At 39.2% G+C, this 24,021-nt stretch overlaps 1 protein-coding gene across 4 annotated transcripts in view; it reads left to right on the top strand.

Moving 5' to 3' along the window:
• Nucleotides 1-24,021, top strand: part of LOC128692541 (transmembrane protein 8B) — a 296,349-nt gene that overhangs the window by 87,599 nt on the left and 184,729 nt on the right. For all 4 annotated transcript variants that reach the window (XM_070080854.1, XM_070080860.1, XM_070080865.1 and 1 more), the window contains 3 exons: nt 965-1,108; nt 15,831-15,967; nt 16,475-16,718. In XM_070080854.1, coding sequence (XP_069936955.1) covers nt 965-1,108; nt 15,831-15,967; nt 16,475-16,718 — 525 coding nt within the window. The remainder of the gene's footprint in view (nt 1-964; nt 1,109-15,830; nt 15,968-16,474; nt 16,719-24,021) is intronic.

The raw sequence follows: 24,021 nt of genomic DNA, 5'->3' as shown, positions 1-24,021 counted from the left end.
TCCTGTTTGACATTTACTTCCAAAACAAGCCTGTTTTGTCACAATTAAACATTTGTTGGGGTTTTAATTTTTCAGTGTCTATGTACTCCTTAAAGTCCTGCACGTATTTTTCAGCTGCTTTTTTGTCGTAACTGGCAGCTTCACCATGCCTTTTTACACTGTGTATGCCAATGCGATTCTTAAATCTCTCAAACCAGCCTTTGCTGGCCTTAAATTCATCAACAGCAGCACTATTTGGAGGCATTTTCTTAATGAGATCCTCATGCAGCTGACTTGCCTTTTCACTTATTGTTGACTGAGAAATACTGTCTCCTAATAATTGTATCTCGTTTATCCACACCAACAACAGTCTCTTCACATCTTCAAGTATTTACAATCTCTGTTTTGTAAGCATACTTGCACCTCTTGCAACAACAGCTTCCTTGATTGTCTTTTTGTTGCACAAGATAGTAGTGATGGTTAAATGGGGTTTGTTGTATAACTTTTCCAACTCCAAGATGCGCACTCCACTCTCATACTTTTCTATTATCTCCTTTTTTAATTCGATAGTACACCTCACCCTTTTTACCACAGGGTTGACACTAGAAGCTTTCTTGGGGCCCATGATGGCTTATTTAGCAGTTATAAGCACTAAAAACAATGGAATAATACAAAACATATCGTATGTACATGTAGAATCATCTTGACTGGCTTGTAAACAATGGCACACTAGCTGGTACACGGATTGAGTGACCGGGCCCGCTCAGGGCGCTGTGTGGACACGTTCGGGACAAAAGCGCTTAACCGAGTTTTTAGGTGTTAGCCGAGCCAATTTTTTTATGCCATAGAGAGGCGTTAACTGATTTTGGTGTTAGCCGATGCAGGCGTTAGCCGAGGGTCCACTGTAACAAAGTTTGGTGCGAGCATGTAGTTTTTGTTTGTATGTCATATGATTTATTCATGACTGTTGCTGTCTCTTCCACAGATTCTATGTACCATTATCAACATGGCTGGTGGTTGTGAATATCAGCAACTGTGTGATTCTTAATGATGGGGATATGCCTTCATGTCCTGTAACTGTTGCCTTTAGAACACGAGCACTGCCAAACCTGAATTCCACTAATACAGTGTAAGTTTGTTTTACTTTGCTTTACTCAGCTAAACATATAAGACTTGATCCTGACTGAGCTGGGTCACCATTTTATGGAAGACTCCAGTCTGCCAGGTAATAAGTCCTGCAAATTTAGTGTACAGAATGTACCAAAATTTGCTAATTTTAATTACTCAACATTTTTTTACCGAAGGATCTCTCATGAATAATTTTGAATGCTTGCTTTTTTTTGTGAGGCTTATTTTATTTGTAAGAAGACACTTAAATGCAGGGAAGCTTCATTGGCACAATGTTTCACTCACAAAGGACTTAAGTACAGTTAGTGTGTTCTTACCATTTATTGGCGATTTACACCTGCATGTTTGTTGTAGTGCACTTGTACACTGACAAGTCCATTCCCAAATATCTGAACACATTCACTTCATACTCCCTCCTTCCAATCTGATATCCAATCTTTCATTACCTAAATTTGTTGTTGCCCTCATCACCTTGCTCTTTCCTATGTTCACTTTTAATTTCCTTCTTTCACATACTCTCCCAAATTCATCCACCAATCTTTGCAACTTATTTCCAGAATCTCTCAAACACACTGTCATTGGCAAAAAGCAAATGTGACACTCTCACTTTGTATTAGATTCTTTATCTTTTAATCCATCACCTCTCCTAAACACCATAGCATTCACTTCTTTTACAACCCCATCTGTAAATATGTTAAACAACCATGGTGACATCACACATCCCTGTTTAAGGCTTACTTTTAACCCTTTGACTGTCAAGACGCCAACTCCTGAAGTGTCTATCGCAGAATATTGATAGAGAATCTTTTCCCAGTGGTAATGACACCAAAAGAACGAAATTTGATGGAAAATTTATAGAATTACGCTCTCGTGAAATTTTATCTTGGCAATACTATATACGCATCAGTGCTTTCACCCACTTTGAGCCCTATTTTCGGCCAATTCCATTGTTCCATTCGACCAAACTCATAGCTATTTCTTTAGAACTCCTTTTGTTTTATCGATTAAGTACAAGAAACCATTCATTTACCAAAATTGGCAATTTAGCCAATTTCACGCAAATTAAAAAAGATGCCAATTTCAAAATAAGGTCCAGAATAAGCAATGCAAACATTCCTGGCACTAAAATAACATTTTCTCTGTTTATTAGTCATGTCTCCAGGCCCCTCTTATATTACTCTTGCTTTCTATTTTGAATTTTTATTCACAAAAAAATAGAAGATTTACTGTTATGTAGACTACTGCAATATTGTAGTAATTGTATAAATAATGTCAACCCATTTGTGACTGCGCATTAGAATGGCTAGTTGGACACTTATTGGATGGTGACGTCATTTCCGCTACTTTTGGACGGTAACATCATTTCTGCTTCTTTGAGCTCAATTTCAAGGTCCTTTTCAGAAATAGAGATGATTCCAGCCAGAATTATCTCTATTTCTGTAATATGTCTTCCATTTTATCAAATGAGACAAAGAAAATGACAATACAACCATATATACTATATGAAAATACACCTGAAAGTCGGTGTTTTAATTAAAAAAACACAGTCGGAGTTTTTTTCTCATTATTCACTGTGTGCTGCAGGATTTTTTTTTATGCTGCGCACACTGACCACACAGACCCATTCTCTCACACATGTGCCTACCAGCTTTCTCCCACTTGATTTGAAGCTGCTAGAATTTTGGTGTATTAACCCTTAAACTGTCCAAACGTAGATCTACGTTCACGTGCATATTGCTCCGACCTTGATTTTCCCCATTTGAAAGCATGTAAAAAACGTAGATCTATGTTCCACGTCAACGTATATCTACGTTTGGACAGTTTAACCCTTTGGGGGTCGGCAGGTCCTCTCAGAGACTTGTTCTCAGGGTCAGCCAAATTTAAAAAAAAAAAAAAACTATTTTTTCTTATGAAAATAGTTTTTTTTTTTCTAAACATTATAGGCTAAACAAAAAATTTTTACCATCAGTACTTACCGAGATATGAAGGCATGAAGTTTGCAAAAAGTGAACAACATCTGGTAACATCGCCGACTGCCATCACCCGGTATTCTTTTATTTACTTTTTTATGTACTATTTTCTATTATTTTTTAATTTTTCTTTTTCCAAGTAACTTTTATGGCCTGTGAGACCAATATGATCAGTATTTTGTAAGTTATTTCTTTTTCAATACTACACAATAATGGCATAAACACTGTTGTCATTGTTTTGTTTACAGAAAATATTTACACAAACAAATGATATGAAATGTTGTTTATTACTATTTTTCTATATTTTATATACACATATACAGTCACAGGGAATGTTTCTAGAAGTTCTGCAGCCTGTGGAACTCTCTGAAACATGGTGTCATGCACAGTGGTGTTTTACACTCCTCACACATAAAACGAGTGTCTCTGCGTTGTTGTGGGCATTTTCTTGTATGTGCACAGACGTAACACCTCTTCTGAGCCTTTTTCTTGAAAGTAGTAGCAGGCAGTTTTACCAGGAAGTGATCACCATGCTTCAAACGAGAAGGAAGTTGTTGAAAATTTGGTGGGCGGTCTATTGCAGGTGCTGTTCCTTGGTACTTGAATATTATTTGTCTGATGACAGACAAACAGAATTCGCCATATGGTGGTGTGTTTCTGGTCCTCATCTTATACATTTTATAAGCATTCAGCATGGAAATGTCCGGAAGATGGAAAAAGAGTTTTGTGTACCACTTATATCTCTTGCGAACACAATCAGCAAACCCAATCTGTATGTCACATTTGTCCACTGAACGCATATTGAAGGTGTAATCAATCACAGCTGCAGGTTTTAGAATGGATTCATTGCTCTCTCTATGCTGCCTGCCAGTGTCTGCCATTTCATTAGGGTGAACTGATGACAACAGTGTGACATCTCGTTTGTCATGCCACCGAAATGCCATGATGTCATTGGCAGCAAACGCCTGCACCTCACCTCTACGAGTGCCAGCATCAAACCTGGGCATATGTTTCCGATTTGCACGCACTTTGCCACACACATCTGTCATGTTCACTCGCAAAAAATCACTGAGTGTGGGGCTTGTGTACCAGTTATCTGTATATAATATATGCCCCTTACCAAGGTATGGTTCTATCATTGTTCTAACCACATCACCAGAGATGCCCAATAACTTCCTGGTATTTTGCAATGTATAACTTCCAGTGTACACAATAATATCCAATACCAGACCACTGTAACAACCACAAAGCACAAACAACTTTATACCAAGGCGTTTCCTCTTGCTTGGTATGTACTGCTTGAAAGAGTCTTCCTTTGAACAGAATCAAAGACTCGTCAATTACAAGCTTCCTGAAGGGATAAAAATACATATTGAATGTCTCTTTCAGATACACAGACACATGCCTAATCTTATATAACCTGTCGTTTGTGTCAGGCCTGGTTTTGTCTGAGAAGTGAAGCATACGTAACATTAGCACAAATCAATTCACTCCCATTATATCACTGAAACCTGGGGTTGCAATCAGGCTGTCTGTTGACCAGTATGATTTCACTTTGTGCTTATACACATGTGGCATAAGCATTATTGTGGCAAAGAAAAGATACATCTCAGCCACAGTTGTCTCCTTCCACAGGTGTAGACGTGATTTTGGTGAAAGTATTGTGTTTGCCATGGTGTACTCGTAGTATGTGTTGCTTTCCATGACAATACTTTCCATCAGGGGTTCATCAAAGAATAACTCGAAACATTCCAGTTCAGTGGCATTGTTTCCCAGTGTACAACATGGCTGTATTCCACTTTGGCTGTCATCAAACTGGTGGGGATTTGGAACAAAATTGACAGCTTCTTGCCAATCCCAGGTGCGGTCTGCTGGTGAGTACTGGACAATGACAGGTGGTTGTGGTTGTGGAGGTTGTGGTTATGGAGGCTGGTGTGGTGGGTGGGTGGGGGATGGTGGCCTTTGTTGTTGATCAGCTGAGGCAGCGGCGTGGGTGGCAGCGGCGTGGGTAGCAGCGGCGTGGGTGGCAGCATGGCCCACTGCTGGTGCCTCACGCCCGGCACCACCACTACCACCACCATGCACATTTTCAATCCCAGTTGCAAAAGTATCATCGTCATTTTCACTGTCAGTTCCTGTTGTACAGCCACGGGATGTACTCCAAGATGTACTCCTTCCCCTTGGAATAGCATATGGCACACTGCCAGAGCACATATATCGTCGTATATACTGGCGCTTCACTGGAGAATATTCCACTTCACTGTCTCTACTGGAACTATTTTCAAGAGCTTGTAGTTCATATTCACTATCACTATCATCACCAATGCTCACATCTGAGTCAGGGATTTGGGAAAATAGGAGTTTCCTCTTTGATTCTGGTACAGCTGAACGTGAACAAGATGGCCCAGCAGCAGAGGTGGAAGGCTGAGGGTCATTTGGGTTTTCCTCACTATTACCGATATTATGGTCATTACTATCGGTCACTACCTCACCAGAACCTTGAAACTCATCTTCACTGGCACTTCCATCTGAATTAGAACTGTCACTGGGAACAAAAGTGTCCCAATTCGCCGAGGAGTGAGGAACTTGTTACCGCGAGGCATGGTGGACATTGTGTACTAAGATGGCATTCCCACAATGCACCACTGGGTCCTAGATTTTTTTTCTACTGCGCACACCCATCACACAGACCCATTCTCTCACATCTAGGCCTACCAGCCTTTTCCCATGAGATTTGATGGCGCTAGAATTTATGCGTACTAGTACATCAAAAAACCCTGCGCATAAGCCGTACTAGTACGGCCGAAACCCCGAAAGGGTTAAGGGTTAATACGTCAAAAACACTGGCTTGTGAGACGTATATATACGACAGTCAAAGGATTAACAAATGTTATTTTAAAAAATATTTAAGTTCCAACTTAAACCCTCCTCTGAAACTTTTCCTTGATAGCTGCAACAGAACACACAGCCACAACACAAGACACAAAACTCTCTTTGACATCCCTGTGTTTAATTTAACCTAAGCAAAAACTCAATGCATATAAAAGGTCATTTTTATATGGTTCTTTGTCAGTTTAGGATAGGTCACAATCAGCTGACAACAGCTAAACATGTGCAGTTGACAGTCAGGCATTTATTCATCATGTAGTAGTAGGTTGGTAGACAGCAACCACCCAGGGAGGTACTACCGTCCTACCAAGTGAGTGTAAAACGAAGCCTGTGATTGTTTTACATGATGGTAGGATTGCTGATGTCTTTTGTCTGTCTCATAAATATGCAAGATTACAGGCATGTCTTGCTACTTCTACTTACACTTAGGTCACACTACACATACATGTACACATTTATTTATACACACTCATCTGAGTTTTCTTTGATTTTATCTTAATAGTTCTTGGTCTTATTAATTTTCCTTTTATATCCATGGGGAAGTGGAATAAGAATCTTTCCTCCGTAAGCCATGCGTGTTGTAAAAGTCAACTAAAATGCCGGGAACAATGGGCTAGTAACCCCTTTTCCTGTAAAGATTACTAAAAAGAATAAGAAGAAGAAAATTGTCAAAGTGGGAAGTCTGAATGTGCGTGGATGTTGTGCAGATGATAAGAAAGAGATGATTGTGGATGTTATGAATGAGAAAAAGCTGGATGTCCTGGCTTTAAGTGAAACAAAGCTGAAGGGGGTGGGAGAGTTTCAGTGGAGAGGAATAAATGGGATTAGGTCAGGGGTTTCAAATAGAGTTAGAGCTAAAGAAGGAGTAGCAATAATGTTGAAGGATAAGCTATGGCAGGAAAAGAGGGACTATAAATGTATTAATTCAAGGATTATGTGGAGCAAAATAAAGATTGGATGTGAAAAGTGGGTTATAATAAGCGTGTATGCACCTGGAGAAGAGAGAAGTGTAGAGGAGAGAGAGAGATTTTGGGAAATGTTGAGTGAATGCGTGGGGAGTTTTGAATCAAGTGTGAGAGTAATGGTGGTTGGGGATTTTAATGCTAAAGTGGGTAAAAATGTTATGGAGGGAGTAGTAGGTAAATTTGGGGTGCCAGGGGTAAATGTAAATGGGGAGCCTTTAATTGAGCTATGTGTAGAAAGAAATTTGGTAATAAGTAATACATATTTTATGAAAAAGAGGATAAATAAATATACAAGGTATGATGTAGCACGTAATGAAAGTAGTTTATTAGATTATGTATTGGTGGATAAAAGGTTGATGGGTAGGCTCCAGGATGTACATGTTTATAGAGGGGCAACTGATATATCGGATCATTATTTAGTTGTAGCTACAGTTAGAGTAAGAGGTAGATGGGAAAAGAGGAAGGTGGCAACAACAAGTAAGAGGGAGGTGAAAGTGTATAAACTAAGGGAGGAGGAAGTTCGGGTGAGATATAAGCGACTATTGGCAGAAAGGTGGGCTAGTGCAAAGATGAGTAGTGGGGGGGTTGAAGAGGGTTGGAATAGTTTTAAAAATGCAGTATTAGAATGTGGGGCAGAAGTTTGTGGTTATAGGAGGGTGGGGGCAGGAGGAAAGAGGAGTGATTGGTGGAATGATGAAGTAAAGGGTGTGATAAAAGAGAAAAAGGTAGCTTATGAGAGGTTTTTACAAAGCAGAAGTGTTATAAGAAGAGCAGAGTATATGGAGAGTAAAAGAAAGGTAAAGAGAGTGGTGAGAGAGTGCAAAAGGAGAGCAGATGATAGAGTGGGAGAGGCACTGTCAAGAAATTTTAATGAAAATAAGAAAAAATTTTGGAGCGAGTTAAACAAGTTAAGAAAGCCTAGGGAAAATATGGATTTGTCAGTTAAAAACAGAGTAGGGGAGTTAGTAGATGGGGAGATGGAGGTATTGGGTAGATGGCGAGAATATTTTGAGGAACTTTTAAATGTTAAGGAAGAAACAGAGGCAGTAATTTCATGCACTGGTCAGGGAGGTATACCATCTTTTAGGAGTGAAGAAGAGCAGAATGTAAGTGTGGGGGAGGTACGTGAGGCATTACGTAAAATGAAAGGGGGTAAAGCAGCTGGAACTGATGGGATCATGATAGAAATGTTAAAAGCAGGGGGGGATATAGTGTTGGAGTGGTTGGTACTTTTGTTTAATAAATGTATGAAAGAGGGGAAGGTACCTAGGGATTGGCAGAGAGCATGTATAGTCCCTTTATATAAAGGGAAAGGGGACAAAAGAGACTGTAAAAATTACAGAGGAATAAGCTTACTGAGTATACCAGGAAAAGTGTACGGTAGGGTTATAATTGAAAGAATTAGAGGTAAGACAGAATGTAGGATTGCGGATGAGCAAGGAGGTTTTAGAGTGGGTAGGGGATGTGTAGATCAGGTGTTTACATTGAAGCATATATGTGAACAGTATTTAGATAAAGATAGGGAGGTTTTTATTGCATTTATGGATTTAGAAAAGGCATATGATAGAGTGGATAGAGGAGCAATGTGGCAGATGTTGCAAGTATATGGAATAGGTGGTAAGTTATTAAATGCTGTAAAGAGTTTTTATGAGGATAGTGAGGCTCAGGTTAGGGTGTGTAGAAGAGAGGGAGACTACTTCCCGGTAAAAGTAGGTCTTAGACAGGGATGTGTAATGTCACCATGGTTGTTTAATATATTTATAGATGGGGTTGTAAAGGAAGTAAATGCTAGGGTGTTTGGGAGAGGGGTGGGATTAAATTATGGGGAATCAAATTCAAAATGGGAATTGACACAGTTACTTTTTGCTGATGATACTGTGCTTATGGGAGATTCTAAAGAAAAATTGCAAAGGTTAGTGGATGAGTTTGGGAATGTGTGTAAAGGTAGAAAGTTGAAAGTGAACATAGAAAAGAGTAAGGTGATGAGGGTGTCAAATGATTTAGATAAAGAAAAATTGGATATCAAATTGGGGAGGAGGAGTATGGAAGAAGTGAATGTTTTCAGATACTTGGGAGTTGACGTGTCGGCGGATGGATTTATGAAGGATGAGGTTAATCATAGAATTGATGAGGGAAAAAAGGTGAGTGGTGCGTTGAGGTATATGTGGAGTCAAAAAACGTTATCTATGGAGGCAAAGAAGGGAATGTATGAAAGTATAGTAGTACCAACACTCTTATATGGGTGTGAAGCTTGGGTGGTAAATGCAGCAGCAAGGAGACGGTTGGAGGCAGCGGAGATGTCCTGTCTAAGGGCAATGTGTGGTGTAAATATTATGCAAAAAATTCGGAGTGTGGAAATTAGGAGAAGGTGTGGAGTTAATAAAAGTATTAGTCAGAGGGCAGAAGAGGGGTTGTTGAGGTGGTTTGGTCATTTAGAGAGAATGGATCACAGTAGAATGACATGGAAAGCATATAAATCTATAGGGGAAGGAAGGCGGGGTAGGGGTCGTCCTCGAAAGGGTTGGAGAGAGGGGGTAAAGGAGGTTTTGTGGGTAAGGGGCTTGGATTTCCAGCAAGCGTGCGTGAGCGTGTTAGATAGGAGTGAATGGAGACGAATGGTACTTGGGACCTGACGATCTGTTGGAGTGTGAGCAGGGTAATATTTAGTGAAGGGATTCAGGGAAACCGGTTATTTTCATATAGTCGGACTTGAGTCCTGGAAATGGGAAGTACAATGCCTGCACTTTAAAGGAGGGGTTTGGGATATTGGCAGTTTGGAGGGATATGTTGTGTATCTTTATATGTGTATGCTTCTAGACTGTTGTATTCTGAGCACCTCTGCAAAAACAGTGATAATGTGCGAGTGTGGTGAAAGTGTTGAATGATGATGAAAGTATTTTCTTTTTGGGGATTTTCTTTCTTTTTTGGGTCACCCTGCCTCGGTGGGAGACGGCCGACTTGTTGAAAAAAAAAAAAAAAAAAAAAGTATCATAAATTTAGAGCATTAGAGTAAATTTTTTTTTTTTAATGTGATATTGTTGTGAAATTTTGGTTCTAATTTAAACATGAAGTAGTTATTTAAATAATTTTTTAATAAATAATAATTATTTAATTTTATGAAATGTGTTGTATTTTTAACCCTTTCAGGGTTTTGGTCTTACTAGTACGGCTTACGCACCAGGGTTTTTGACGTACTAGTACGCCTAAATTCTAGCGCCCTCAAATCTAGTGAGAGAAAGCTGGTAGGCCTACATATGAAAGAATGGGTCTATGTGGTCAGTGTGCGCAGTATAAAAAAAATCCTGCAGCACACAGTGTGCAATGAGAAAAATAAACTGACCGTGTTTTTGGATTAAAACAGCGAATTTGCACTATATTTTTTTATGGTATTTATTGTTGTATTCTAGTTTATCTGGTCTCATTCTATAGAATGGAAGACATATTACAGATTTTACAATGAAAAGTACTTTGAAATTGAGCTCAAAGTAGCAGAAATGTTCAATTTTTACCAAAGTTCAAAAGTAAACAAATCATACCAAGTGTCCAATACACGTCAACTGGTGAGTCTGATATTCTTTCACAAGTGCGCCGATATTATTTATACCATTTTTTTACACTAATGCAGTAGTCTGCATAACAGTAAATCTTCTATTTTTTGTGAGATAAAAATTCAAAGTGGGAAGCAAAAGAATGCAAGAGGGGTGTTGGGATGTGACTAATGAACAGAGGAAATGTCATTTTAGTTCCAGGAATGTCTTTCTTGTTTATTCTGGACCCTATTTGGAAATTGGCATCTTTTGAAATTTGTGTGAAATTGGCAAAATTGCTAAATTCTGGCCACTGTATTGGATAGTTGAAATTGGTAAATGGGTGGTTTCTTGCACTCATTCGATAGAAAAAATGGAGTTCTAGCGAAATATTCATGATTTTTGTCGACTAGTACAGTGGAATTGGCTGAAAATAGGGCTCAAAGTGGGCAAAATCTGCGATGCATAAACATCGTCGAGACCGCTAACTTCGCGAGAGCATAATTCCATAAGTTTTCCATCAAATTTCATACTTTTGGTGTCATTATGATCGGCAAAAGATTCTGTGTTTTCATAAGGAAAAATAATTTTTTTTTTTTTTTTTTGAAATTTGGGCGACCCTGAGAACAAGTCTCTGAGAGGGCCTGTTGACCCTGATAGGGTTAATGGTATTGTAAATAATTTTTTTTTTAAAAAGTCGGCTGTCTCCCACCGAGGCAGGGTGACCCAAAAAGAAAGAAAATCCCCAAAATGAAAATACTTTCATCATTCAACACTTTCACCTCACTCACACATAATCACTGTTTTTGCAGAGGTGCTGAGAACACAACAGTTTAGAAGCATATAGTACGTATAAAGATACACAACATGTCCCTCCAAACTGCTAATATCCCGAAACCCTCCTTTACAGTGCAGGCATTGTACTTCCCATTTCCAGGACTCAAGTCTGGCTATATAAAAATAACTGGTTTCCCTGAATCCCTTCACTAAATATTACCCTGCTCACACTAACAGATCGTCAGGTCACAAATACCATTCGTCTCCATTCACTCCTATCGAACACGCTCATGCACGCCTGCTGGAAGTCCAAGCCCCTCGCCCACGAAACCTCCCTTACCCCTTCCTTCCAACCTTTTCGAGGATGACCCCTACCCCGCCTTCCTTCCCCTACAGATTTAAATGCTCTCCAAGTCATTCTACTTTGATCCATTCTCTCTAAATGACCAAACCACCTCAACAACCCCTCTTCAGCCCTCTGACTGATACTTTTATTAACTCCACACCTTCTCCTAATTTCCACACTCCAAATTTTTTGCATAATATTTACACCACACATTGCCCTTAGACAGGACATCTCCAATGCCTCCAACTGCCTCCTCCCTGCTGCATTCACAACCCAAGCTTCACACCCATATAAGAGTGTTGGTACTACTGTACTATCATACATTCCCTTCTTTGCCTCCATAGATAGCTTTTTTGTCTCCACATATACCTCAATACACCACTCACCTTTTTCCTTCATCAATTCTATGATTAACCTCATCCTTCATAAATCCATCAGCCGACACGTCAGCTCCCAAGTATCTGAAAACATTCATTTCTTCCATACTCCTCCTCCCCAATTTGATATCCAATTTTTCTTTATCTAAATCATTTGATACCCTCATCACCTTACTCTTTTCTATGTTCACTTTCAACTTTCTACCTTTACACACACTCCCAGACTCATCCGCTAACCTTTGCAATTTTTCTTTAGAATCTCCCATAAGCACAGTATCATCAGCAAAAAGCAAATGTGTCAATTCCCATTGTGTATTTGATTCCCCATAATTTAATCCCACCCCTCTCCCGAACACCCTAGCATTTCTTTTACAACCCCATCTATAAATATAGTAAACAACCATGGTGACATTACACATCCCTGTCTAAGACCTACTTTTACTGGGAAGTAGTCTCCCTCTCTTCTACACACCCTAACCTGAGCCTCACTATCCTCATAAAAACTCTCTACAGCATTTAGTAACTTGCCACCTATTCCATATACAGTGGAACCTCAAAAATCGAGCGTATCACATATCAAACGTTTCTCAAATAAGACCAATTTTTCGGACAAACTGTGTCCCTATTATTGAACACGCCCCTATTTTCGGACCGCCGGGTACGTGACCTGTCCGCGTCCCCACGCAGGCGCCGTGAGCAGTCTAGCTTTGTTTATGCTTGAGTGAACACTAACCTGCGATCTCATTCACACATTTTACGATTATTTAATTGTGTTTAGTGCTTGTGGGGCTGTGAAATAAGCTGCCATGGGCCCAAAGAAACTTGCTAGCGGTACCCCTGTGGTAAAGAAAGTGAGAAACACCATAGATGTGAAGAAGGAAATAACACAGAAGTATGAGATTGGAGTGAGACTTGTTGACAAACAGACGATTGTGGACAGTTATTTTGTGAGACAGAAACAGACAACTGTGGACAGTTATTTTGTGAGACAGAAACAGATGACTGTGGACAGTTATTTTGTGAGACAGAAACAGACGACTGTGGAGTTATTTTGTGAGACAAACAGACGATTGTGGACAATTATTTTGTGAGACAGACAACTGTGGACAGTTATTTTGTGAGACAGAAACAGACAACTGTGGAGTTATTTTGTGAGACAGAAACAGACAACTGTGGAGTTATTTTGTGATACAGAAACAGACGACTGTGTATAGTTATTTTGTGAGACAGAAACAGAGGACTGTAGACAGTTATTTTGTGAGACAGGGGTCCAATGACTCTCAAGCTGGTCCTAGTGGCATTAAAATACAGAGAAGGGAAGCAACCCCAGAGAGGGCTTTGATACCGGAAGTCCTCATGGAGGGGGATTCTCCTTCCAAACAATAACCCCAACTCCCTCTCTCCTCCTCCCTATCTTCCAGATGCCATCACCAATCTTCAGTAAAGGTAAGTAAAAATGTTATTTTATATTACTATACGTAATTAAAGACTATAGCATTTGTTGTGTGCATGTAAAACTGTAATTAATCTCTATAAAATGTATTTTTTTGTGAATATTTTTGGGTTTCTGGAACGGATTAATTGTATTTCCATTATTTCTTATGGGAAATATTGCTTCGAATTTCAGACTTTTCGAATTTAGAACTAGTTCCTGGAATGGATTAAGTTCGAAATTTGAGGTTCCACTGTACTTGCAACATCTGCCACATTGCTCCCCTATCCACTCTATCATATGTCTTTTCTAAATCCATAAATGCAATAAAAACTTCCCTATATCTAAATACTGTTCACACATATATGCTTCAATGTAAACACTTGATCTTCACATCCCCTACCCACTCTGAAACCTCCTTGCTCATCTGCAATCCTACATTCTGTCTTACCTCTAATTCTTTCAATTATAACCCTACTGTATACTTTTCCTGGTATACTCAGTAAACTTATTCCTCTATAATTTTTACAATCTCTTTTGTTCCCCTTCCCTTTATATAAAGGGACTATACATGCTTTCCACCAATCCCAAGGTACCTTCCCCTCTTACATACATTTATTAAACAAAAATACCAACCACTCCAACACTACATCCCCCCTGCTTTTAACATTTCTGTCATGATCCCGTCAGTTCCAGCTGCTTTACCCCCTTTTATTCTACATAATGCCTCACGCACCTCCCCCACAGTCACATCCTGTTATTTTTCACTCCTAAAAGATGGTATACCTCCCTGGCCAGTGCATGAAATTACCGCTTCCCTTTCTTCGTTGACATTTAAAAGTTCCTCAAAATATTCTCGCCATCTACCCAAAACCTCCATCTCCCCATCTACTAACTCCCCTACTCTGTTTTTAAGTGACAAATCCATTCATTCTCTAGGCTTTCTTAACTTGTTTAACTCCAAAATTTTTTCTTATTTTGACAGTGCCTCTCCCACTCTATCATCTGCTCTCCTTGTACACTCTCTCACCACTCTCTTCACCTTTCTTTTACTCTCCATATACTCTACTGTTCTTAACACTTCTGCTTTGTAAAAACCTCTCATAAGCTAACTTTTTCTCTTTTATCACACTCTTTACTTCATCATTCCACCAATCATTCCTCTTTCCTCCTGCACCCACCCTCCTATAACCACAACTTCTGCCCCACATTCTAATACTGCATTTTTAAAACTATTCCAACCCTCTTCAGCCCCCCCCCCCCACTACTCATACTTGCACCAGCCCACCTTTTCTGCCAATAGTTGCTTATATCTCACCTGAACTTCCTCCTCCCTTAATTTATACACTTTCACCTCCCTCTTGCTTGTTGTTGCCATTTTCCTCTTTTCCCATCTACCTCTTTCTCTAACTGTAGCTACAACTAAATAATGATCCGATATATCAGTTGCCCCTCTATAAACGTGTACATCCTGGAGCCTATCCATCAACCTTTTATCCACCAATACATAATCTTACAAACTACTTTCTTTACATGCTATATCATACCTTGTATATTTATTTATCCTCTTCTTCATAAAATATGTGTTACTTATTATCAAACCTCTTTCTACACATAGCTCAATTAAAGGCTCCCTGTTTTCATTTACCCCTGTCACCCGAAATTTACCTACTACTCCCCCCACAACATTTTTGCCCACTTTAGCATTGAAATCCCCAACCACCGTTACTCTCACACTTGGTTCAAAACTCCTCACGCATTCACTCGACATTTCCCAAAATCCCTCTCTCCTGTACACTTCTCTCTTCTCCAGGTGCATATACGCTTACTATAACCCACTTTTCACATCCAACCTTTATTTTACTCCACATAATCCTTGAATTAATACATTTATATTCCCTCTTTTCCTGCCATAACTTATCCGTCAACATTATTGCTACTCCTTCTTTAGCTCTAACTCTATTTGAAACCCCTGACCTAATCCCATTTATTCCTCTCCACTGAAACTCTCCCACCCCCTTCAGCTTTGTTTCACTTAAAGCCAGGACATCCAGCTTCTTCTCATTCATAACATCCACAATCATCTCTTTCTTATCATTTGCACAACGTCCAGACTTCACGCACGTTCAGACTTCACGCTTTGACAATTTTCTTCTTTTTCTTTTTGTTAAGTATTATTTTTAGTAATTATTTTATGAGGTCTTAAATAGATTAATTTAATCAGATTTGTGCATTAACTTCTGTAATGGTATTATTAATTTCCTGATGCATGCAAGCACTGAATGATCACTAGTTCCCATTGCTTGCACAAATTACAAAATACAAATTTGACTCACGATTTGTAATATGATAAGCTGGTAGTATTACTGTACAAAACAAGAGCTGGTGTGTCTTGATGACTGTTTTCAAGCTAGAGTAATCTCTTTTTCTCTTTCTTCAGTATTCACAAGTGTGAGGATGTTATTGGTGACACATGTACAATTGAGGTAGATCCTGAGGAAGATGCTTGGCATTATTTAAAGCTTACCACTCCAACTGGGATGTCAGTTCAGCTCAGTATGGCTGTTAAGCTCTTCTGTGAGTTATTTAAAACAAATTGCTTCTTAATTAACAAAAATTATGTGAATTATATTAAAATTGTATATATACTTGCCTACAAATTTAGACTGTTCATTAAATTTTTAACATAAAATTTGTCATAGATTTGCAATGATTCAAACAGCATTATTAGGAAATCGTCAGATGTGTACTGTATCATTACAGTATACAGTGGACCCCCGGTTTACGATATTATTTCATTCCAGAAGTATATTCAGGTGCCAACTGAACGAATTTGTTCCCATAAGGAATATTGTGAATTAGGTTGGTCCATTTCGGACCCCCAGACATACACGTACAAACGCACTTACATAAATACACTTACATAATTGGTCGCATTGGGAGGTGATCGTAAAGCGGGGGTCCACTGTACTATACTGTTTATGCATGGTGAGTACAGTACTATGTAGTATACTGTACTTCGTAATTTCTTCCTTTTTAAGAAAAAACTTTTTAATAATTAATTTTAATTATATTTGGTCACAGTGTGCGATGCATTAGGTGGAAATATTTACCATTCTATGAGTGGTGGTAAGATGACCATGAACCAGTTGAGCCCCGAGGAGAGTCTAGGGGCAGGAAGCCCTCCATTTGTTAACTTGTCCATCAGTGATGCAGATGACACCAACAATATATCATTTGTAACAAAGGAACAAGGACTGCCACATCGCATTCTCTTCATGCCAACTCAGAATACCAAGCAGCATATTGCTGAAAACTGTTGGCCAAGGTAATTCGTACTGTACCCAACTTGATTTTGCTTTGAAATATATGTTTGAGTACATAGCTGTAAGACTTACCATTTATATATTATTGCCCTACATCAAAATGCTGCTGAATCTTCAATATTAGTATTTTTGTTGCTTCCTCAGGAATGAAATTCATTACTAAAAACTGTATTTATAGTATTAATCTTAAGAAAAATATTAACATTTACAAGTTGTTGGAGTATGACCAAGGTAACATTTTGTGAAGGGATTCAGGGAACCAGTTAGTCAGACTTGACTACTGAATGTGGAAAGTTTAGTGCTTGTACTGAACTTTCCACCTCCAGGAGGGGCATCTGATCGGTAGTATCAGCATGCCTCTGTCAAAAAATTGATGGAGTAAATGATGGTAAAAGTGTTTTTTTTTTGGGGGGGGTCACCCTACCTTGATGGGAGGTAGCCAGTGTTTTAAAACAAAATTGCAAAGCAGTGGTAATATACATTTTAATAAAATAGATAAAAAATACCCATACCATCAATATATACTACTGTAAATGATCAATATAATTTTTTTTTTTAACACGTCGGCTGTTTCCCACCGGTTTCCTTGAATCCCTTCACAAAATATTACCCTAGTCACACTCCAACAGCTCGTCAGATCCCAAAAACCTTTCGTCTCCATTCACTCCTATCTAACGTGCTCATGCACGCTTGCTGGAAGTTCAAGCCCCTTGCCCACAAAACCACCTTTACCCCCTCCCTCCAATCTTTTCGAGGGTGACCCCTACCCCACCTTCCTTCTCCTACATTTATATGCTGTCCAAGTCATTCTACTTCATTCCATTCTCTCTAGATGACCAAACCACCTCAACAACTCTTCAGCCCTCTGACTAATACTTTTAGTAACTCCACACCTCCTAATTTCTACTCTACAAATTTTCTGCATAACATTTACACCACACATTGCCCTTAGACATGACATCTCCACTGTCTCCAGCCTCCTCCTCCTTGCTACAGCACTCATATGAGAGTGTTGGTACCACTATATTCTTGTACATTCCCTTCTTTGCTTCCATGGATAACGTTTTTTGTCTCCACATACCACAGATTCCACAGATACCTCAGTGCACCACTCACCTTTTTTCCTTCATCAATTCTGTGGTTAGCCTCATCTTCATCAGTATAATATCAGTGTTAATTTGAGGGGAGAAACATTTAAAATTGTGAAGATGCCTAGATACCTTGGACAAGGAATAAAACTTGAAAATTGAGTACTGTAGAGAAAAACAGATTTCCTTAACCCGTAAACGGTTCAAACGTATATATACGTTCACTACTGTACTGCCCCAACTTTTTTGAGAAAAAAAAAATTGTTGTTTTTTAACCTTTAAGCGGTCCAAACATATATATACGTTCACGCGCGTAGCGCCCCAAACATATATATACGTTTTCTTTGTCATTCATTCAACATTGCCACAATAAGCCTGAGTCACCTAGACATGAGAGAATGGGTGTGTGCACTCACTGTGTGCCATATTAAAATAATTGGGGATGCCTGGGTACCATATGCTCTTTCTTCCTTTTAAAAGAAAAGATTTTTTTTTTTCCTCAAAAAATTTGGGGCGCTACGCGAGTGAACATATATATACGTTTGGACCATTTAAGGGTTAATAAGAAAAAAGAGCATATGGTACCCAGGCATCCCCAATTACTTTAATATGGTGCACAGTGAGTGCTCACACCCATTCTCACATGTCTAGGCGACTCAGGCTTATTGTGGCAATGTTAAATGTAGGACACATAAAACGTATATATACGTTTGGGGCACTAGCGGTAAAAACGTATATATACGTTTGGACTGTTTACGGGTTAAATTATTAAGAGAAGATATTCCAAGAAGAAGAACAGGATGTGGGTGTGGGGGAGGTACATGAGGCATTACGTAGAATGAAAGGGGGTAAAGTAGCTGGAACCGATAAGATCATGACAGAAATGTTAAAAGCAGGAGAGGATATAGTGTTGGAGTGGTTGGTATTTTTGTTTAATAAATGTATGAAAGAGAGGAAGGTACCTAGGATTGGCAGAGAGCATGTATAGTCCCTTTATATAAAGGGAAGGGGAACAAAAGAGATTGTAAAAATTGTAGAGGAATAAGTTTACTGAGTATACCAGGAAAAGTGTATGGAGGGTTATAATTGAAAGAATTAGAGGTAAGACAGAATGTAGGATTGCAGATAAGCAAGGAGGTTTCAGAGTGGGTAGGGGAAGTGTAGATCAAGTGTTTACATTGAAGCATGTATGTGAACAGTAGTTAGATAAAGGTAGGGAAGTTTTTATTGCATTTATGGATTTAGAAAAGGCATATGATAGAGTGGATAGGGGAGCAATGTGGCAGATGTTGCAAGTATATGGAATAGGTGATAAGTTACTAAATGCTGTAAAGAGTTTTTATGAGGATAGTGAGGCTCAGGTTAGGGTGTGTAGAAGAGAGGGAGACTACTTCCCAGTAAAAGTAGGTCTTAGGGATGTGTAATGTCACCATGGTTGTTTAATATATTTATAGATGGGGTTGTAAAAGAAGTATGCTAGGGTGTTCAGGAGAGGGGTGGGATTAAATTATGGGGAATTAAATACAAAATGGGAATTGACACAGTTGCTTTTTGCTGATGATACTGTGCATATGGGAGATTCTAAAGTAAAATTGCAAAGGTTATTGGATGAGTTTGGGAGTGTGTGTAAAGGTAGAAAGTTGAAAGCGAACATAGAAAAGAGTAAGGTGATGAGGGTATCAAATGATTTAGATAAAGAAAAATTGGATGTCAAATTGGGGAGGAGGAGTATGGAAGAAGTGAATGTTTTCAGATACTTGGGAGTTGACGTGTCAGCGGATGGATTTATGAAGGATGAGGTTAATCATAGAATTGATCAGGGAAAAAAGGTGAGTGGTGCATTGAGGTATATGTGGAGACAAAAAACTTTATCTATGGAGGCAAAGAAGGGAATGTATGAAAGTATAGTAGTACCAACACTCTTATATGGGTGTGAAGCTTGGGTTGTGAATGCAGCAGCAAGGAGGCGGTTGAAGGCAGTGTCTAAGGGCAATGTGTGGTGTAAATATTATGCAGAAAATTTGGAGTGTGGAAATTAGGAGAATGTGTGGAGTCAATAAAAGTATTAGTCAGAGGGCTGAAGAGGGGTTGTTGAGGTGGTTTGGTCATTTTGAGAGAATAGATCAAAGTAGAATGACATGGAAAGCGTTTAAATGTGTAGGGGAAGGAAAGCGGGCTAGGGGTCATCCTCGAAAAGGTTGGAAGGAAGGGGTAAGGGAGGTTTTGTGGGCGAGGGGCTTGGACTTCCAGCAGGTGTGTGTGAGCGTGTTTGATAGGAGTGAATGGAGACGAATGGTATTTGGGACCTGATAATCTGTTGGAGTGTGAGCAGGGCAATATTTAGTGAAGGGATTCAGGGAAACCAGTTATTTTCATATAGCCAGACTTGAGTCCTGGAAATGGGAATTACAATGCCTGCACTGTAAAGGAGGGTTTCCGGATATTAGCAGTTTGGAGGGATATGTCGTGTATCTTTATACATATATACTTCTAAACTGTTGTGTTCTCAGCACCTCTGCAAAAACAGTGGTTATGTGTGAGTGAGGTGAAAGTGTTGAATGATGATGAAAGTATTTTCTTTTTGGGTCACCCTGCCTCGGTGGGAGACAGCCGACTTGTTAACAAAAAAAAAAAAAATCCAAGAATGTAATCACTGTGGTTTATTTTTAATAGGGTTCTTTGGTTGTCTTCCTGGGATATAATTAACTAACTTCTAGGTACTTAGTTATTGTTAGGTACCTTTGATATACCTTATACCTTTGAAGAGTTTCGAGAGTTTTTCTACTCTCTGAGCCCGACCATGAGTCAGGCTCGTCTGGTGCTTGCCTGGTCAACCAGGCTGTTGCTGCTAGAGGCCCGCTGCCCCACATATCCATCACAGCCTGGTTGATCTGCACCTGGTGAAGATACTTGTCCAGTTTTCTCTTGAATGCTTCTACACTTGTTCCAGCCTTGTTTCTGATATCTTCTGGTAAGATGTTGATACAGTGTTCTCTTATTGTCCCCACCACACTGCTGCTCCTCACTGGGTTTATTTTACACGTCCTCCCACATCTCTCACTCCAGTATGTTGTTATGGCAGTGTGCAAATATGGGAACAGGCCCTTGAGTACTTTCCAGGTATATGTTATGTACGTATCTCTCTTTCCTCCTCTCCAATGAGTACATGTTCAAGACTTGAAGGCATTCCCAGTAGTTTAGGTGCTTTACTGGCTCAGTGTGAGCCATAAACGATCTCTGTATTTGTTCCAGCTCCGATATTTCTCCTGCTTTGAACGGGGCTGTCAGCACTGAGCAATATTCTAAGTGAGAGAGCACTAGTGATTTGAAGGGTGTCACCATCAACATTATTTCCCTTGTTTTGAAAGTTCTCAGTACCCACCCTGTCATCTTCCTGGCTGTTGTGATCTTTGTCTTATTATGATCTTTAAAAGAAAGGTCAGCTGACATAATTATTCCCAGGTCTTTTACGTGTTCCTTATGTTCTATTTGGTGACCCTCTTGAGATTTGTATATAGTGTTCCTTTTGAGTTCTTCATTCTTTCCAGATAAAAGAAGACTTGCTCATATGTCTTGGTTGTCTGTGGTTTGAATCCTCTTGCTTGCCCACAGACTAAATCCAGGTCCTTTTAGTTTTTGAGGAGAATACTTTACTACAGAGTTATAATCCACCCTATTAAAGATGGAGGTACTGTACTTCAAGAGCTGTGAAGTACAGAATGGAAAGTAGTAGAATATGTACCTGAAATTTGCTAAAAAGGAATTAAATATACAGTAGGGGCCCCACTTATATGGCAGGTTAGGTTCCAGGCTACTGCCAGAAAGCAGACATCTCTGGAAAGCAGACCGCCATTTGTTTCCACTTAATAAGTTTCCACTAACATATATTAAGTTAGCAATAGAACAAGGCATTAAAAAACAATAAAAGTAAAATATACACACAGTACACTCATTACTTACCTTGTAAGAAGTTAGGTGTGGTAGGTATGGTAGCCAGCCAGGCCACCCCACCCCACCCACACGTAATATACTTCAACATTTAAAGAGCCCTAGAGCAATAAAATGCATATACACTCATTACTTACCTTCAAATATTTGTAGTCTTAATGGTCTTAATATAGGGTGCAAGGTGAATTGTAGGGTAGGTAGGTATCGAATAGTGTTGTAGGTATCGTAACCCCATCTGGCCACCCCACCCACACATTATATACAATGGACCCCCGCCTTTCGGCAGCTGCGACTTTCGTGAAATCTGACTTTCGACAACTTTTTTTGGCAAAATATAGCCTCGGGGTTCATGATTGGCCTAGTGATTCGGCGACCATCAGATACACGTCGGAGCGGCATCCCAGCATCAGCGCACACTCAGAGCCAGTCTCCCACACCATTCTCACTCAGTGTGCCATTGTTTGTCAGTAAGTGACCATCACCCCACGGGTTCATACGATACATTTCATAATAATCCATTGTTTTTTGTGCTTGCATCTGCTAAATAAGCCACCATGGGTCTAAAGAAAGCTCCTAGTGCCAGGCCTTTGATAAAGAAGGAAAGAAACACAATAGAATTCAAGAAAAAACCTTGTAGCAAAGTACCAAAGTGGAGGACGAAGAGAGAGGGGAGAATGTGCCTTCTTCAGTGATTTAGTGATTCTACGATATGTATGATACTAAAGCAGCAGGTATCGATAAAGGCTATAGCACCACCCAGTGATAAAGTGTAGCATTAACAGTGTAGCAATAAGTTAAGCGATTAAGTGATAGAAAAATGACACGAAAGTAGCTCTCTAATGTTGTTGGAGGTGTACAGGGCCACTGAACATACGCTGCCCTGCTATCTTCCACCACCCTAAACCTCTGTCAGCATCTCCTCCATCAAACTAATTAAACTAACATCTCTTCCATGGTATGTGTAAATATTTCTTATTTATGAATTACGTACATTGTTTCAGTGTGAATAGTGGTTGTGGCTTCTGTTGCTGCCTCCACCACCACTGATATGTACAGCTTCTCTCAGTGGCCCTTATAAACCCAACACCACCAACACTTTCTCCTCACATATGTTATGACATATTTTATTCATTCTAGAGTATATATCATGTTTGTGTTATTAATATTGTTTATTATGTCGTATTAGCTGAATTGTGAGATAAATAAGCCATAGAGATGATATTAGCATCATATTGAAGCATAATAACTCACCTCCCTCTCACCTCTCTCTCCCTTCCTACCTGTCTGCCATACACCAACAAGAGTCTTCAATAAAGGTAAGTGTGATGTTAGATGTTCATTTATCCAGTTTATTAGTGCTTTATATTCATTTGTCATTGTTTTCTGTATGTAAATCTATAATCTTTAAAAAAAAATATTTTTTGTTAATACTTTTGGGTGTCTGAAACGGATTAATTGGATTTCCATTATTTCTTATGGGGAAAATGGTTTCACCAATCGTGAATTTCGCCATTCAGCAGACTCTCTGGAACTGATTAATCACAAAACTTGGGGGTCCACTGTACTAGGCATTTAAAACACCCTAGAGCGATAAAATGGATGTACAGCACACTGATCACTTATCTTAAAATACGTATTTGTAATCTTCATGTAGGGTGAGAGGTGAATAAACGAGATATAACAAATAAACGAGAGAGAGAGGAAGATAGAATGAGTACATGAGGACAGATGTGAGTTTGTAAACAAACCAGCTGAACGTGTATGGTTTTAGTTCACTCCTGCAAGCCAACTAGAAAAACGTCTCATATTTCTGTCAATTTATTCTACTGTGGGTATATTTATCGTGTTTATATGTTATGTAGTGTGTTTATTATATAATTTTGAAAAAAATATCATAGATGGATTAAGCAAAATGTCTATATGTACAGTATTAACATTTTATACATCATTTAATATGCCTCAGGGTGATTATTATTGTTTGTTATTATTATTATCATTATTAATATGGCATCTTCAAGACTAATAAGACACTCTTAGTGATTTTAATGTGTACCTGCATGCCAGCACAGTGTGTAAGTTTACTTAGGAGTGTGTGGGGAGTTTTGAACCTAATGAGAGAGTACTTGTGGTTGGGGATCTCAGTGCTAAAAGTGGGTAAAAATGTTGTGGAGGGAGTAGTAGGTAAATTTGGGGTGACAGGGGTAAATGAAAATGGGGAGCCTTTAATTTAGCTATATGTAGAAAGAGGTTTGGTAATAAGTAATACAGT

The sequence above is a fragment of the Cherax quadricarinatus genome, chromosome 6 (genome assembly GCF_038502225.1).
Source record: "Cherax quadricarinatus isolate ZL_2023a chromosome 6, ASM3850222v1, whole genome shotgun sequence".
NCBI classification, from domain to species: domain Eukaryota; kingdom Metazoa; phylum Arthropoda; class Malacostraca; order Decapoda; family Parastacidae; genus Cherax; species Cherax quadricarinatus.
The sequence above is the reverse complement of the archived record's forward strand: the minus strand, read 5'-3'. Positions and strand labels throughout refer to the sequence as shown.